Source organism: Sinocyclocheilus grahami, unplaced genomic scaffold (assembly GCF_001515645.1).
Source record: "Sinocyclocheilus grahami isolate Dianchi unplaced genomic scaffold, SAMN03320097.WGS_v1.1 scaffold636.1, whole genome shotgun sequence".
Lineage (NCBI taxonomy): Eukaryota > Metazoa > Chordata > Actinopteri > Cypriniformes > Cyprinidae > Sinocyclocheilus > Sinocyclocheilus grahami.
Window position 1 is genome coordinate 312,387 of NW_015505815.1, and position 16,834 is coordinate 329,220.

The following is a 16,834-nucleotide window of genomic DNA, read 5'->3' on the forward strand; positions in this document are numbered from 1 at the left end:
CCTTTGCCCTCGCACTTGGATCCTGACTCTTCTCTGCCGTGACAGGTACATTATAACATTATTAGGCCTGCCGTTATTATTTATGAAAATGCAACTTATACGAGACGTATCTTTTTTTTAAATTTCCTTAAAATTGTGTGTTTAAAAGCATGCAGCAAACGAAAATATGCGATTAATCTGTTAAAATGTGTTACTGTGGGTTAACAAATTTTCATTAGTAGGCTATTCTTATGCTTGGCTTCACAGATAGCAACAGAGTCTGGGCCAAATCTGGTTTACATTCACTTCTGGCTTTTTTCAGTCTTGATTGCAAATGTTTTTTTGTTTTTTTTTAATGTAGCCTACGATGGATAATTAAAACAAAAACCAGGCGTGTGTATTTATAACATCAATTACTAGGCCTACATTCTTTTTTCAGAAATTGAAGTAACTTAAAATGTTATTGCGTCTTTGTAATTTTAATATTTTTATCTATAGGTCTATACAGCAAAACTACAGAGCTTCCAGTAGGTTATTTTACGGAGCTGTAAACACGGGAATCTCCGACCGCATGCAATCTTTGACGAACACCCAATTCATATATCAAACTAGGCTATATGTTATTAAATTGTACATAGGCTATATGTCAGATTATTTTATTTACAAGTTTCATGTTTGTTTATCCCATTTTTTTCCCCCGTTGCATCTGAAAATTACTTTCAGAAAAAAAAAAAAAAAAATCAGTGCGCTCACTTTGTGCGCCGAACCTGTATGTGTATATATATATATCTTAGTCACATATGAGCCAAAAAATAATAATTTGGGCCACATTTGCCTAAAGTGTGAATGCAGCCTTAGTGTCACACACATTTTACTAGGCTGCTTCCAACACTGAAAATAAAATCTCTAACGCAAGATAAAATGACTCTAATGTTTTGGTCTCATGAGAGAATGGTGGCAGTAACAGTGCATTGCACTGACTATAGATAATCTCACCTCATGTCCAGGATGGCAAAAACTGTTGATTTTCCATTTATAAAAAATAGACCTAAAATCTTAACTAGTGACTATTATCTTTTATCTTCATCTCAGTCAAGACCATTATTAATAGTTTACATATTATTTTGTCTCCATATTCACTGTTGTTTTTTTTCTACACACAAGCATGTGCAATTAATCTACAATTGCAAACTCCGTTAACCTTCCTTTAAATTCCTGATGTGGCCCCCTGATATGGGGCCAATTGTGTGGGAAAGCAGCAACCCAAACAACACTAAACAGAAGTACATTTTAATATTTAAAATACCAGATACAGACACACTGCTGCAGAAGTACTTTGGAGGTTTTCTTCCATAAACCTGCATCTGCACATTCTACAGACACAACTGTTGAGGTGAAAGTGAGGACAAACAATGAGAGACTGACACAGTCAGAAAGAAAAGTAGTGATAAAGAGATGACTAACCTACTAACCTAACCCACCTGAGCTTGGCTCGCACGGGTCTATGTCCTCATCGTCGCTGGGGCACTCAGCAGATGCCACCAACAAGTCATCAGTAGCCTGGAAAACAGATGACAAGGGAAAGAGAGGCTGAATTCCAGATTAACTGCACACAGAATGAACAGCAAAACTACAGAGCTTCCAGTAGGTTATTTTACGGAGCTGTAAACACGGGAATCTCCGACCGCATGCAATCTTTGACGAACACCCAATTCATATATCAAACTAGGCTATATGTTATTAAATTGTACATAGGCTATATGTCAGATTATTTTATTTACAAGTTTCATGTTTGTTTATCCCATTTTTTTCCCCCGTTGCATCTGAAAATTACTTTCAGAAAAAAAAAAAATAATAAATCAGTGCGCTCACTTTGTGCGCCGAACCTGTATGTGTATATATATATATATATATATATCTTAGTCACATATGAGCCAAAAAATAATAATTTGGGCCACATTTGCCTAAAGTGTGAATGGAGCCTTAGTGTCACACACATTTTACTAGGCTGCTTCCAACACTGAAAATAAAATCTCTAACGCAAGATAAAATGACTCTAATGTTTTGGTCTCATGAGAGAATGGTGGCAGTAACAGTGCATTGCACTGACTATAGATAATCTCACCTCATGTCCAGGATGGCAAAAACTGTTGATTTTCCATTTATAAAAAATAGACCTAAAATCTTAACTAGTGACTATTATCTTTTATCTTCATCTCAGTCAAGACCATTATTAATAGTTTACATATTATTTTGTCTCCATATTCACTGTTGTTTTTTTTCTACACACAAGCATGTGCAATTAATCTACAATTGCAAACTCCGTTAACCTTCCTTTAAATTCCTGATGTGGCCCCCTGATATGGGGCCAATTGTGTGGGAAAGCAGCAACCCAAACAACACTAAACAGAAGTACATTTTAATATTTAAAATACCAGATACAGACACACTGCTGCAGAAGTACTTTGGAGGTTTTCTTCCATAAACCTGCATCTGCACATTCTACAGACACAACTGTTGAGGTGAAAGTGAGGACAAACAATGAGAGACTGACACAGTCAGAAAGAAAAGTAGTGATAAAGAGATGACTAACCTACTAACCTAACCCACCTGAGCTTGGCTCGCACGGGTCTATGTCCTCATCGTCGCTGGGGCACTCAGCAGATGCCACCAACAAGTCATCAGTAGCCTGGAAAACAGATGACAAGGGAAAGAGAGGCTGAATTCCAGATTAACTGCACACAGAATGATAAACATACAATAAATCAATGAAATGGGAAACTGAGCTTATCAGACAAATGCTATTAAATGAGTATACAGAGCATTAGATTAAGACTTTTTATCAGTGAAAAGTGTAATAATAATAAAAGCTAACATAAGCATTAGCATTTACAAATAACAGCGTATCTAAAAGTATAAGACAACAAACAAAAAACACAGGCCTACCATTAAAATCTGGAAATGATCAGCACTTTTCTCAGAGAAGGGACAGAGCGGTGTGGATTAAAGGTAAATTATGTGAAAAATAATGAATTTTTAAAAAAACAAAGCATTAACACATTTTAGACTGCACACCATAAACACAATCAAGCCTAGAAAAAAAAACAGTGAACCACCCCTTTAAATACTAGTGAAATTTTGTAAAGCTAAGCATTACTGAATCTAAAGTAAAAGAGGGAGAAGAGATTTTTTTATTGGCCTCACAATCAAGCCTAGAAAAAAAAAACAGTGAACCACCCCTTTAAATACTAGTGAAATTTTGTAAAGCTAAGCATTACTGAATCTAAAGTAAAAGAGGGAGAATAGATTTTTTTATTGGCCTCTGTTGTCATGGAGTTAAAATCATATCCATGGCAGATGTTTACAGCTAACAGTCAATCTGAAGGCAGCTTGACTTTATGCACTTAAATGATTCATCTGATATTAATGTTGTGTAGGTGTGAAGAATAATGAACACAGTATGAACTATAAATTAACAATAACAACTATGTCTGCCTTTTAGCAAGAGGAGTTGGAATGGATGCAAAGGTAAACAGGGTGGTCATGAAACAAAGCAAACACTGAAAAATAATTCAGTTAAAATCAACAAGAAAAAAAAACAGTTGCACATTTCATTTAAAAGATCAAATGATTATACATGCACTTCAAAGTATTTTTTCCCAGTGGATGTTTTGACATTTTTTTAGCTACATGTAAATTTTTCTTAAAGGGACTCATAATTCAATACATATTTAAAAAAAAATTTTTTATATATATATATATATACAGTATCTCACAGAAGTGAGTACACCCCTCACATTTTTGTAAATATTTTATTATATCTTTTCATGTGACAACACTGAAGAAATGACACTTTGCTACAATGTAAAGTAGTGAGTGTACAGCTTGTATAACAGTGTAAATTTGCTGTTCCCTCAAAATAACTCAACACACAGCCATTAATGTCCATGTGTCAACATGGCAACTCATGGCAAAGAACTCTCTGAGGATCTGAAAAAAAGAATTGTTGCTCTACATAACTGTGTGTATATATATATATATATATATATATATATATATATATATATATAAAATCAATTATTATATTGCTGATTATGACTATTATTATTATGATTATTACATATGATCTAGTTACTATGGCTTTTTATTCATATGACAAAAAAGTACACATGTACACATGCTACAGTCTGTCAATTCATTATATTAACAAAATTATCATTTTACTTTGGTGATTTTATGATTTAAAAGTTTAAATTACATTTTTAAAAAATGTTTTTAACAAGCTTCAAACTTCTACAGTCCCTTTAACCAAAATTTATGACATAAATTAGTTCATACAGATCAGTACATTACTAAATAGGTTATTACAATTATTACAAGCTACATTTATCTATTTAAAATCATTTAACTAAATGTTTAAATTATTGCTTTATTTTAGATTTAAAAAAAAAAACTACTTAAACATTATTCTTTAAGTTTTATCAGTGATTTTACCTTTGTCGAGTAGCCAATCGTCAACTACTCGACCGAGTCGATATGGAATTCGCTGTCTAGTGATCGCCAGCCGTTCACTATCAATGTTTCCTTTAAAGTTTAAAGAGACATTTCATTGGTTACAATCCAAAATCAATGGGTAACTTTAAATCTTATTATTCGAGGTGTTCAATTGAAAATATTTTAAACCTTACATTAGATGTATTTTACTTTCAATTTCAGTTTATATACTGTGTATATTTCCAGTTTAGTGAATTTTATTTTTGTTTTAAAAAATCCATGCAGAATTTATACAAACATAAGAGATTTAAGATCGTATGTAATACAAATTACACTAATCATCCTGTTTGCAAAAGTTAACATTACCTTGATTCTTAATATAGTGTATTGCCTTCTTGATCATCAATTATGATCAAATAGTCCCTCAAACATAAATGTGAAAACCTGGATCTCAACATCATACGTTAACTGTTGGAAGAACTCAAATATGCAGACAGTGTTGAAAATCCAAAGAATGAGGAGAGGCTGGAAAATTGTCCTTAAGAGCAGTAGGCATCGTTCCTACTTCGGATACAGCAGGGACTTTCACAAAACATGTAAACAGTCACTGATCGCTGTATCAGAAACCAAGAGGATGTAAACTGAACAAGATAATGTGTGTAAATTATTATTATTTTTGTCTTGCAGTATACAGCTTATGTAGATATATGGTATGTGAAATAACTAAATCAGGGCAGTCCTAAATAAATAATGCAATTTTATGGTCCCTCTTTATTGTTTAAATGGTAAACAACTATTGTACACACACATTCATTCTTTGTACACTTGATATATTATATAACCTACAGATAAATTGCCAACATGTAAAAATAGACTTGTGAATGTTGTTTATGTTTTGTTTCCATCTTTTTTCTTTTTTTTTACTTCTAAGTTCATCTTTTTAATATATTTTTAATGTTTATTTACTTTTTCTGACATAAATCTTAACAGATAAGCATATTTCTGTTATTATTTTATCACATTATGCTACTAATGCCAAAATCGTGACACTATAAAATATCAGATACCATCAAGAATAACAGTTTACTTTCGTAGGTTCACTCAATGCTGTGTCAGTAGCTGACGCTATGGAAACATTCCCAGTTATGACAATTGTCTGAAGCCCATAGAATCACTCCAATTAATTGGTTTCTGCCGATAACACTGCTCTCTGAGGCATTGCATCCCTCTCATTCTGTGTCTGCCAAGCAACAACACCTTAGGAGCACAGGAGTCGCGTCCTCACTCGCACAACCATGATGCTGTGTTTGCAACAAGAGGTTTCCCCATTGTGCACGTTGTCCCCCTCATGTTCCCTATGGCAGTGATTCCCAACCATGTTCCTGGAGGGTTCCTAGCACTGCACATTTTGCATGTCTCCTTAATCAAACACACCAGATTCAACTCATCAGCTCATTAGTAGAGACTCCAAGACCTGAAACAGGTGTATCAGATGAAGGAGACTTGCAAAATGAACAGTGTTGGGGGTACTCTAGTAATGCGGTTGGGAACCATTGAACTATGGAATGGTTGTTCTCTGCTGTTCAGTTACTTCAGGGTTTTGTTCAGGAAAGTTTACCAACAAAACCCAACTGAGACTTCAGGGCGTCGATAGGTGGCTGATTGTACCCAAGTTGGAAAAGCTGGTAATTGGTTCTTGATCAGCTACATAGGTTTGTGGCTAAATCTTTAGAAAGGTGTTCTGTTGCTGAGGCAACAAACCATATTTCTGGTGGTGAATCTGAACTCATGCACAAAGCAGGTACAATTGCCTCCAGTATGTGATTATTTTGGGTAATCTTGCTTGAAATGGTTCAAAGCATCTAGGTCTGTGTCCAGACCATTGGGTCTTATGGCAGCAGAGTATCCGATCATACCATTGGACTTACTCCATCGGATCGCTTTCTCTCTACAACCGAACCGCTCCAGAGTTCTTTTTCAATCGATTGTTTTGGCGCAGATCCGGGCATGATTGCCGTGTTCACATATGCTCAAACGAACCGAGCTAAGGGTGGAAACGTGCCAGGTTCCGAAAACAACGAGCCAGGTGTGAAAGCACCTTAAAAGGCTTGCATGCTGTGTGTGAGGCGGAGCGGAACATTTAAAATGAAGTATACCTGAGTCTTTGGTCCATCTTTCCATTAAATTATGAACAAAATTGAATTGTATTACAAAACTGTAAGTGCTACACCCAGTTAACTAACAGGTGAAATAAGCATACTTTTTATGTTCATAGTAGAAGAATTCAATGCAAACACAAACTTGCAGCATTCACAGACAAAGTCATGTCAACTAAACAATCATCCAGTAACCTTCTCAGCTCAGGCAGGTGTTGTTGAGGTGGTAAGTGATGTTCTCACCTGTGGGGTAGCGCTCAATAACAGGTAGATCATCCACCTGCAGCGTGGCATTGCCACCACTTCTTGTGAACTTCACTGTATGGTACTTTCCATCATTTACAAACTTTGCTTTCTCCTCGATGTTGATGTCATCTGTGCCCACATTAAATATAGCTGCAATGTAGCCCTTTACCTGGAGAAAAACAAAGAGACACAAAAAGGTTGACACTTGAGGTTAAATTGATGCCCTCTTTTACATAACTAATAATGAAGAAGTCTGGAATATTTGGTTGAAATTAATGGTAACACTTTAATTTAAGGACCAATTCTCACTGTTAACCAGTTGCTTAATAGCATGCATATTACTAGCATATAGGCTGTATATTAGTACTTATAAACCACATATTAATGCCTTATTCTGCATGACCACATTTTAGATCCTTTAATTTATTGATACATTATAGATCCCTTTATTGAGACAAAAGTCGTAGTTAATAGTTAGTTAATCATGAGAATCAGTCCGGACTAAAGTGTGACCAAATTAACATTCAATATACAACATGAAATTATTATAATCATATCATATTAACAACTTATACAGTTAATTACATTGATTGTTCTTAAAATGTGGTCTGATCTTCATCTTAGTCACAGTTTTAGACTATGGAACCCCGTTTCCGCCACTGGAAAAACATAAATTCTGAACATTCTGAATTTCACAATCACAAGTTATGAGTTTAGAGATCAGAATTGCAAGATGTAAACTCAAAATTCTGAGAAATAAAATCAGAATTGCAGTAGAAAAGGTCAGAATTGTGAGATTTAAACTCACAATTTTGAGAAAAAAAGTGAGAGTTGTGCAAGATATAAACTCGCAATTGTAAGAATTTTTTTTCCCCCTCAGAATTGTATTTTATAACTCATCTACAAGTTACTCAATCAAAACTCACTTTCAGAGCCCGACGGTCACTCCGACTGGAAATGAGCCAAAATAGTGGCATATCTGACCCCATGATGAATGAACTCATTCAGCGCTCCAGTTCCTCCAACAGTCACTGAACTGAGGAAACTCTGACAGAAGACCGATAAGCCGGTGAAATGCGCATGCGTGAACCAAACATTTGAATGAAGGGGCCAAATTAATGTTTTTATGGTTTCTCTTTGTTTTTGTAAAAAGGTGAGCTGATAAGGATGAGTTTTTTCACTTTAATTGCTTTAGACATGCAAAACATCCACGTTTCACATCATCACCGGGTGCTTTAATAATATAACTGCATATACATGATGTCATTGCGTGATTACGTAAACAAACTAGTACAGGTAATAATGCTGTAAATAGTTTGTTGCGCAGACCGATCGCTTAGCTTCATAAGACCTCAATATATCATCAGGAACCACAGAGATTAAATTTGTGTTTCTTGTTATGCTTATTTTTATTCTCAAACACAGGAAGCTGCGGACTTGCATTTGATAAATCACCAAGAAGCACGGTTTCAGCTAAAAATCTTCCTTACTCTTCTACTGAAGAAAAAAAGTCACTTACATCTTGGATGGCCTGAGGGTGAGGAAATGAACAGCAATTTTTAATTTCTGGGTGAACTATCCCTTTAACAGAGCACTAGTAATAAATGATGATACCTGAGCACTAAATAAGCATATTAGAATGATTTCTGAAGGATCATGTGAATGTGTAAATTTGTAAATATGTTCAAACATAACATAGTTATTTTAAACTGTAATAAAATGTTACAATATTATTGTCTGTTTTGTATTTTTGATCAAATAAATGCAGTCTTGGGGAGCAAAAGAGACTTCTTCCAAAACATTAAAAATCGTAATTATTCCAAACTTTTAACCGGTAGTATAGATATTGAGAAGGCCCATTTTTTACTCAAATTTATAATCAGAATGGATGACAGTAATAACAATATTGGTGAATGACATGCACAGTCCACTTGAACAGTTCTGCACATTTGAATGAGGAGTAAGGATCAACCTAAAGCACCTTTGGTTACACTGATTCACGTAGTTCTGCTTTCAGGATGCTCATAAGCAGTTTAGTGCCACTCCGTCTGGAAGCCTTTATTTCTTTCTCTAAAAATAACATGTTATATTCATTCAGCCTATGTGATCAATATAATTAAGTGACCCTGCTGAAGTGCAATGCTTCCAGTCCTTCAGATAATCCACCGACTGGCCTGTTATGAAAATTGGTAGTTCTGCACATCCTGAATATGTACAAACACTTTAAACTGTGACTGAAATTTCATTTAAAAGCACCAATATTTCAACCAGTGTCACCATCAGGTTCTTGGTCTCTGTTCTTTCTCCCCTGATTGCTCAGTTTGGCCGGGAGACCAGCTCTAGGATGAGTTCTGCTTGTCCCAAAATTCTTTCATTAAGAATTATGGATCCCACAGTGCTCTTGGAAACCTTTAACGGAGCAGTTTTTTTTAGCCTTCCTCAAATCTCGACACATACCTGTGCCTTTGACCTCATAGCTTGATTCTTGCTATGATATGTATTTTCAGCTATTAGACCTTAAAACATCTCAAAGATGATTCAGAGAAATGGGATGCAACCGAGGCAAAATTTCAAGTATCATAACAACATACTGACAAAATCTATCATATCATGACAAAATAACCACATTGCATTTTAATTACGTTCATTGCCTCTTTCCTCGGAAACTGAGTTTGTGAGTGATATGGAGCAATCTGCTTTCTCAAAGATCAGTCCGATGTTGTGCCATCTTGTGCAAAACACATCAAATAGCCAGTGTTTCAAAGCATGCAATTATCTATGCATTTTCATTTAACATGTCATGCCCAGACATTTGAGATATTAAAAATTAACATGTAAACACTTCATAGTGAAATGATAACTGAGGGCAAATTTAACTAGTATGGAGAAAACATTAAGCTGGCTTTCTCTTGACAGAAAGTGTGTGTTTATTTGAATTATTGATAACCTTAAACTTAATCTGGAATAAAACGCTTTTCTAAAAACAGATATAATGGTCGTTAAGCATATAGGTCCCAAAGTGCCTATAGTGTATTATTTCAAAGATGCATGTGAGTGTATGGTAAATGAGTAATACTTTGATTCAGTGAGCTCATCTGATACAGGTTTATCCATTAGGATAGAGAGTGTAAACCATACAGGTGTAAACCACTGATACATCATCTAAAAGCCCATCTTGTGCAAAACACATCAAATAGCCAGTGTTTCAAAGCATGCAATTATCTATGCATTTTCATTTAACATGTCATGCCCAGACATTTGAGATATTAAAAATTAACATGTAAACACTTCATAGTGAAATGATAACTGAGGGCAAATTTAACTAGTATGGAGAAAACATTAAGCTGGCTTTCTCTTGACAGAAAGTGTGTGTTTATTTGAATTATTGATAACCTTAAACTTAATCTGGAATAAAACGCTTTTCTAAAAACAGATATAATGGTCGTTAAGCATATAGGTCCCAAAGTGCCTATAGTGTATTATTTCAAAGATGCATGTGAGTGTATGGTAAATGAGTAATACTTTGTAATACTCATCTGATACAGGTTTATCCATTAGGATAGAGAGTGTAAACCATACAGGTGTAAACCACTGATACATCATCTAAAAGTAATTTTGAGAACAGACCTGCACTGTTACTATAGAAACAACAGTGACAGTGATGAGAGGAAGGAGATGCTCTAACACAGTTAAAAGCACACTCATCCCCCAAAACTGCATCACACGCACATGCCTGATAATAACTACATGTATGATGACATAATCCCTGTGTCTTGTCAGGCCAGAGTAAACGGACTGTCACGAGGGAGTTGAAGCGGGCAGAATCGCGTGCCAGAGTCGCGGCGCTGTGTTGGGAGTTTGGGTATATGTGCATGTCTGTGGCATGCACGGCAGCAGGTTTCATCTGGGTGTGTAATGTGATCTGTGTAAGTTCATGTCAATGGGCAGGTGTTTTAATTGGTGTGCTGGGAATTGCGTGCGACAGATTTCCCAGTAGAGCCATGACAAGAATAAACATATGCACAACATGCTCTGGAAAAACAATGATGGCTGATAGGCACGAAAGACAACACAGAGCAAAGAGCCCATGAAGGAGCTTTCAGATGAATTATCCATCAGAGATGAGCACAAAATTCTGAGCAGCTTCAAACTGGAAATTTAAGTTACTACAAACAGAACTCTTTTTTGTATTCAGTTACAAGGCAGAAAGCAAAAGCCATTCACCCTGTCATAATCCAGACTGGGGAAACAAGCTCTTCGGTGCTTCGGAAGGATGAGTAGGGGTGTTCACTGTCATTCAAGAAAGCAAATAGCCTTTAACATAGATTTCATGAATATACTGAACCTATTAAACAAATACGCTCCTGCACTGGAATCTGTAACCAAGTTATTGTTTTTCATTGGCACAAATTGTGTAGACTGACTTGAATTAAGCAAACTGTGGTGTTTCAAATTTAACAAATTGCGGCATTTTGTTTGCTCTGTATAATGGTGTTCAGCTTTGTTCCATACTGCAATACAGGTATACGCCATTCTGGATTGAAGGGTCAGGACTCCTGTGGCTCAAGCTGTCCTCACAGCATAACACCTGCAAACTACTGACCTGAGATCTCATTTCCTGAACAATCAAAAATCTATTGGTCTTTATCTGAAATCCCCCACTTTGTTTACTCAGGTCTGTTTTTCTCTTTGAGCACCATTTTTCTTTCCATTCTTGTTTTACTCCTTCCACTGAAACACACTGCCTCACAAATGCCCTAAAGGACGATATCCTCATAGCTGACTGATTTGCTCCAGAATAGCATCACACCTGACATCTCACCCACCTCTGGAAGAGCCACATGGGTATACAAACCCATACCTGTCCCTCCACTGGGACAAACACCCTGTAATTCCCCTGTATGGGAATAGTAAAGAATTGAACAATTTTGGTTCTTATTCCATTTAAATTTCAATAAAAATTCTTTAGGGAATAGTTCACTCAAAAATTGAATCTCTTGACAGCTGATATGGTGTTTTTTCATCCGTTTTGAAGTTTGAGAGCAATGGTCCCCATTCATTATAATGCATGGAAAAGAGTCACTTTCAAACTTTGTACAAATTCATCCTTTGATTGAAAATTTCATAAATTACCAGTTCATAAATGAATTGGTTCCCTGAGGTGAGACAACTGACATTATGTCAGTAGCTGATGCTATGGGAAAAAACCTTTGTCTGAGATTTACTACAGCTCAATTGAATCATGGCAGTGAAATTCACCAGCCAGCGGCATTTGAGTGTGCAGCTTCGGAATTCATGGTCTACTGTATGTATAGAAGAACATAAATGGCATCTCCCTAGAATCCTTCAACTGAGTCAAAAAGAGCAATACTCGCTATGTTCAAGCAGAGTAACACGGCCAGCATGTCTCGGCCCCTCATCTCAAGGAATTGAGGTTACTTGAGTAACCGGAGATGCTCGCTTTATATACTGGTTCACTTGACATAGAGTAAAAAGCTGATGCTATGGGGACAGTATAACATCACGGTGAATTATCAGTGCAGAATTGACCCAGCCTAGCAGAGCAGAGTTGTTGATAAGGATAAGCCACCTCAATACAGTTACCTAAACACGCTTTTGTGGCAGTGACATTTGTCTGAACCATTCAGAGTTGCATAAGCTCACCAGATAGTGGCAGTGAATGGTATGGTAGCAAAAACTGCACCAAACACAGGTTATAAAAATAAAGCCATTTTAGGTAATCTAAACCATTACTTAGACAATGGCCCACAATAGAAGCAAACTCGCTAACTGTATTGAGCCCTGATGATTTACATATTCTACCTCTGAGTTGCACTGTACAAACAAGCAAATGGTGGTTCTGTTCATCTGACTGAAATGTTTTGAGTGCAAAACACACTGCAAGGAGCTCCAAACAAATGACGTGTCATGCTTTCCTTGCACCTGTCCAGGTGCGGACTCCTCTCCAACACTGCACAAATATTACCATTGGGAGGCCGCCAAAAACATAGCATCATTCCCTTCATCTGAACCACTGAACATGGCCAAATCATGGTCTCTAGTGGAGGGATGGAGGTCCACTCATGTGAAGAACATACTTGAAACTGCAGCATTGGAAGAGTGAGAAGCATGCAGGACCTGAGACGGTGGGAGCTCATCACTATAACCTCCTGATCTGCTCCGCTGTTGGGTTTTCACATTTAAATCGAGTACTTCTCAAGAGCACTGCATCCTGAGACATATGCATTCACAATGAGAGCCTGTCTTGTTAAGAGTGGCCCCTGCAACAGCAAAGCTCAGGCAGATGACACAACTCTCTTGCCTATCGGACAGCTGGATGGGACCTTTGAAAGACACTCACAGAATAACACTTTGAAATAAATACCCCTTCGTGAGTAAATTTGCTGTTTTAGCTATATATGTATGTTTTAATGTTACTAATGTTTTATATATATATATATATATATATATATATATGTGTGTGTGTGTGTGTGTGTGTGTGAAGTCACCACTTGTACAGTGTAAAATTGGGGTCCTGTAGCAAAACCGTTTCGAACAAAAACTGCATATGTATTTATTGTCTTTGGATTACATTGTGGTTTTCAGTCTTTCTCTCTCATTGCATTCCATTGAGAATGCAAGCTCATGTCTCTTTACTAAATATCATGAAAAAATATAATGAACACAGAATAAGAATTGGTTTTGATTCCCAACTCTATTTAGCAAACACTTAACAGGATGCTGCTGGTAAATATCTTCTTATGTTTTCATCTTCATGCTTTCTTTTCTACTCTCTTTTGGTCCACATTCAAGATGTGCTTTCAACACATTCCTGTTGTTTTTCTGCAAAACTGCAACATCTGACACTGCAATCTTACTAACCTGCGTCCGGTTTGCACCTCCCTCCCTTTCTATGGGTCTCTGGAATTGCTAGTCAGCTGTAAACAAAGCAGACTTTATTCAGGCCTTTGCTACTCACTAAGCTCTTAGTATTGGCAATTCAATATGCTGAATCGGACAAACTGTCTCAGATGTGAGCCCAACGAGAGCCATCGTGTGGAACACACACACACACACACACAAAAATAAAAAAACTAGCTAGACGAATGCTTGCCGATGGCCTGATGTTGTCGACTGTTGGCTTGGTGTATCCCAGCCTTAATGCTAAAGATTTCCTTTTTCTCCTAGCCTCATTGGATCTATAATGCCTCACCACCACAGGTACTCACAAATCAGGCAACCAGCTAGACCTCATCTACTTGCATAATTGTACAAGACAATGTTTTGTTTGATCCTCTTCACATTTTTTATAATTTGTATTATGTTTATTTTACACCTCCATTCTTGTGTGCCATCAACCCCTCTGCAAATTTCATTCAGAAGAATCATACACTCCCGTCCTCTTCCTACTTTTCTTCTGTTATGTCATCCTCTCTTCCCGCCATCACCCAGTTCTCATTATTGGCCACAGAGACTCCACTTCAAAATCCTCTCTAGACAATATCTATCTTCTCTCCTCCAGGCCAGCACATGCTACTCCCTCCAAACCCTGGTTATCCCATGTTCTCTGTAAACACCGGACAAAACTCAGGGCCGCATGGAGAAAATGGTGCAAATCAAAAGATCCAGCTGAAATAAGTATGTATCAGTCTCTGCTCTGCTGTTTTTCTGTCAAGGTCCACACTGCCAAAACATCAAATATTCCAAACAGGATCAACAGCGCTTCAAAAAACACATGCTTCAGATGCTGTGTAACTCTTCAAGACATTCTCTTCTTTGGCCCCCTCTGCTGCCTCCCATCTCCTTTTTAACAGCTGATGACTTTGCAATATTCTTTTAACAGAGAAAACTACAAACATCAGCAGCCACTTTTCAGCTTTACAAATTCCGGAATTCAGGCCACTCACATCCACAGCAAATACGTTTTCTCCTCCTCTCTCCTCACAGAGGCAGAAGTATCTAAACTTCTCCTCTCCTTACCATCCTCTGTCCTAGACACCATTCCCTTGCTTCTATTAAAAGCCACTTCTCCTACTCTTCTACCAGCACTCACATACACCATCAACCACTGCATTCAAGCAGGCTCGGTTAACCCCACTGCTTAAAAAACCTACACTAAACACTTCACTTCTAGAAAGGTAAAGACATGTCTCTTTCCTCCAATTTATAGTGAAAACACCTGAATAAACTGTTTTCAAATAGGTATCACCATTCCTTTTACAGAACATCCTGCTGGATGGTAAGCAATCAGGATTTAAAATTGACCACTCAACTGACAGACCACCTTGTTGTTGGTCACTGAAGATCTGCGGATTATGAGAGCTGATTTTAAATCATCTGTTGTCATTCTATTAGATCCATCAGATTATTCTATCCATTCTTTCATCACTGGGCATCACTAGATCTGTACCTCACAGGTAAGTCTTTCAGGTTTGCCTGGGGAGGGGAAGTATTCAAAGCACATCAGTTGGTCATGGGGGTTCCTCAGGGATCAGTTCTTGGACCCCTCCTCTTCTCCATATACACTACATTGCTGGGTACCCATTATACAGGTACAAGGTTTCTTTTACCATTGCTATGCTGATGACACAGAGCTTTACTTTTCATTACAACCAGATGATCCAATGGTAGCTGCCTGGTGGACATCTCATCAGAAATGAAAGAACATGACCTACAACTCAATCTAGCAAAGACAGAACTTTCAAAGCCACTTCAACTGTACAGCACAATTTCACCATCCAGCTAGGATCACCTAAAATAGTCCCAAGCAGATCAGACAGAAATCCAAATAACCAACTGAGCTTTAAAGACCACATTACAAAGACAGCATGGCCATGAAGGTTTGCACCCCATAACATTAGTAAGATCAAGCTCTTTTTAAAAGTACATGCTGTCGTTGTCATTTCTAGGCTGGACTGTTGCAATGCTTTTCTGGCTGGATTTCTGTCATGTGCAATCAAACCTTTACAAATCATCCAGATCACAGAAGCACGACTAGCCCAAGAGAGCCTACATCACACCCCTTTTTATCTATACTGTTTACCAGTTACAGTTTGCATCAAGTTCAAGACACCTATGCTTGATGCTTTCAATCTCTCTCTCATGAGTCTGCATTCCCTTCAGAAGCCTGCAGTTAGTGAGTAAGCAGTGCCTTGTGGTACAATCACAGAGCAGAATAAAATCACTTTCCAGAATAATTCACTGTTCCTCGATGGTGAAATAATCTTCCTAGCTGGGCAGATGAATCCTTGACAATATTTAAGAAATAGCTGAAAACTCATCTCTTCTGTGACCACTTAAAAAAAAAAAACGTTTATTCTTTCACGATTTCTTAAAGCCCTCTCTGTTCTAGCCTGTACTATTCAAAGCAATGTTGTTTGAAACTCTTTATATTGTTAGATCTTTGTAGTGTTATTGCCTCCTTAAGATGAATCTTTTGTTGCATTCCACGTTGTAAGTTGCTTTGAATAAAAGCATTCAATTAAATTAATAAACAAATGTAAAATGTAAATGTGGTAAGCAGCAGGAATGTTGCTTCTTTTCTTTCTGTTTTGTATAAATAAACCCGTTTAATTTTTCTTGCGGTGTAAGGACAGTCATGTGTGTTGCTGTATGTGTTCAGTGTCCTTGATGTGTGCTGCTGTGTGCATGTGATGTTGTGTTTGATGTGTCGTATTCAGGGTTTGAAATTAACATGCATTTAACCGGCCAAATGCGGGTAAAAATCAGCTGTGGTGGGTAATGCTGTCAAATCACTAGCCAGTTTGGCCGGTTACTTTTCGTAAGTTATGTTCAATCATTAATTTCTTGGGGAAGTTCATGCAAGCCAAATCTGCGCAGGTTTAGCGCAAATACAATACAAAACACACCTAAGTTACAAAGTGCACGCATACGCGACGTGATGTAGTCTGGCTAGACTAACTTTGTGCTGTGCGCATTTAGAGTGCATTCTTTCACTG

General features: G+C 37.2%; 1 protein-coding gene across 1 annotated transcript in view; it reads right to left on the reverse strand.

Annotated features, from left to right (window-relative positions):
* Nucleotides 1-16,834, reverse strand: part of LOC107558206 (neurexin-1a-like) — a 157,154-nt gene that overhangs the window by 21,001 nt on the left and 119,319 nt on the right. Inside the window, 2 exon segments of the mRNA XM_016241830.1 lie at nt 4,474-4,563; nt 6,873-7,044. Of these exon segments, the coding sequence (XP_016097316.1) occupies nt 4,474-4,563; nt 6,873-7,044 (262 nt within the window).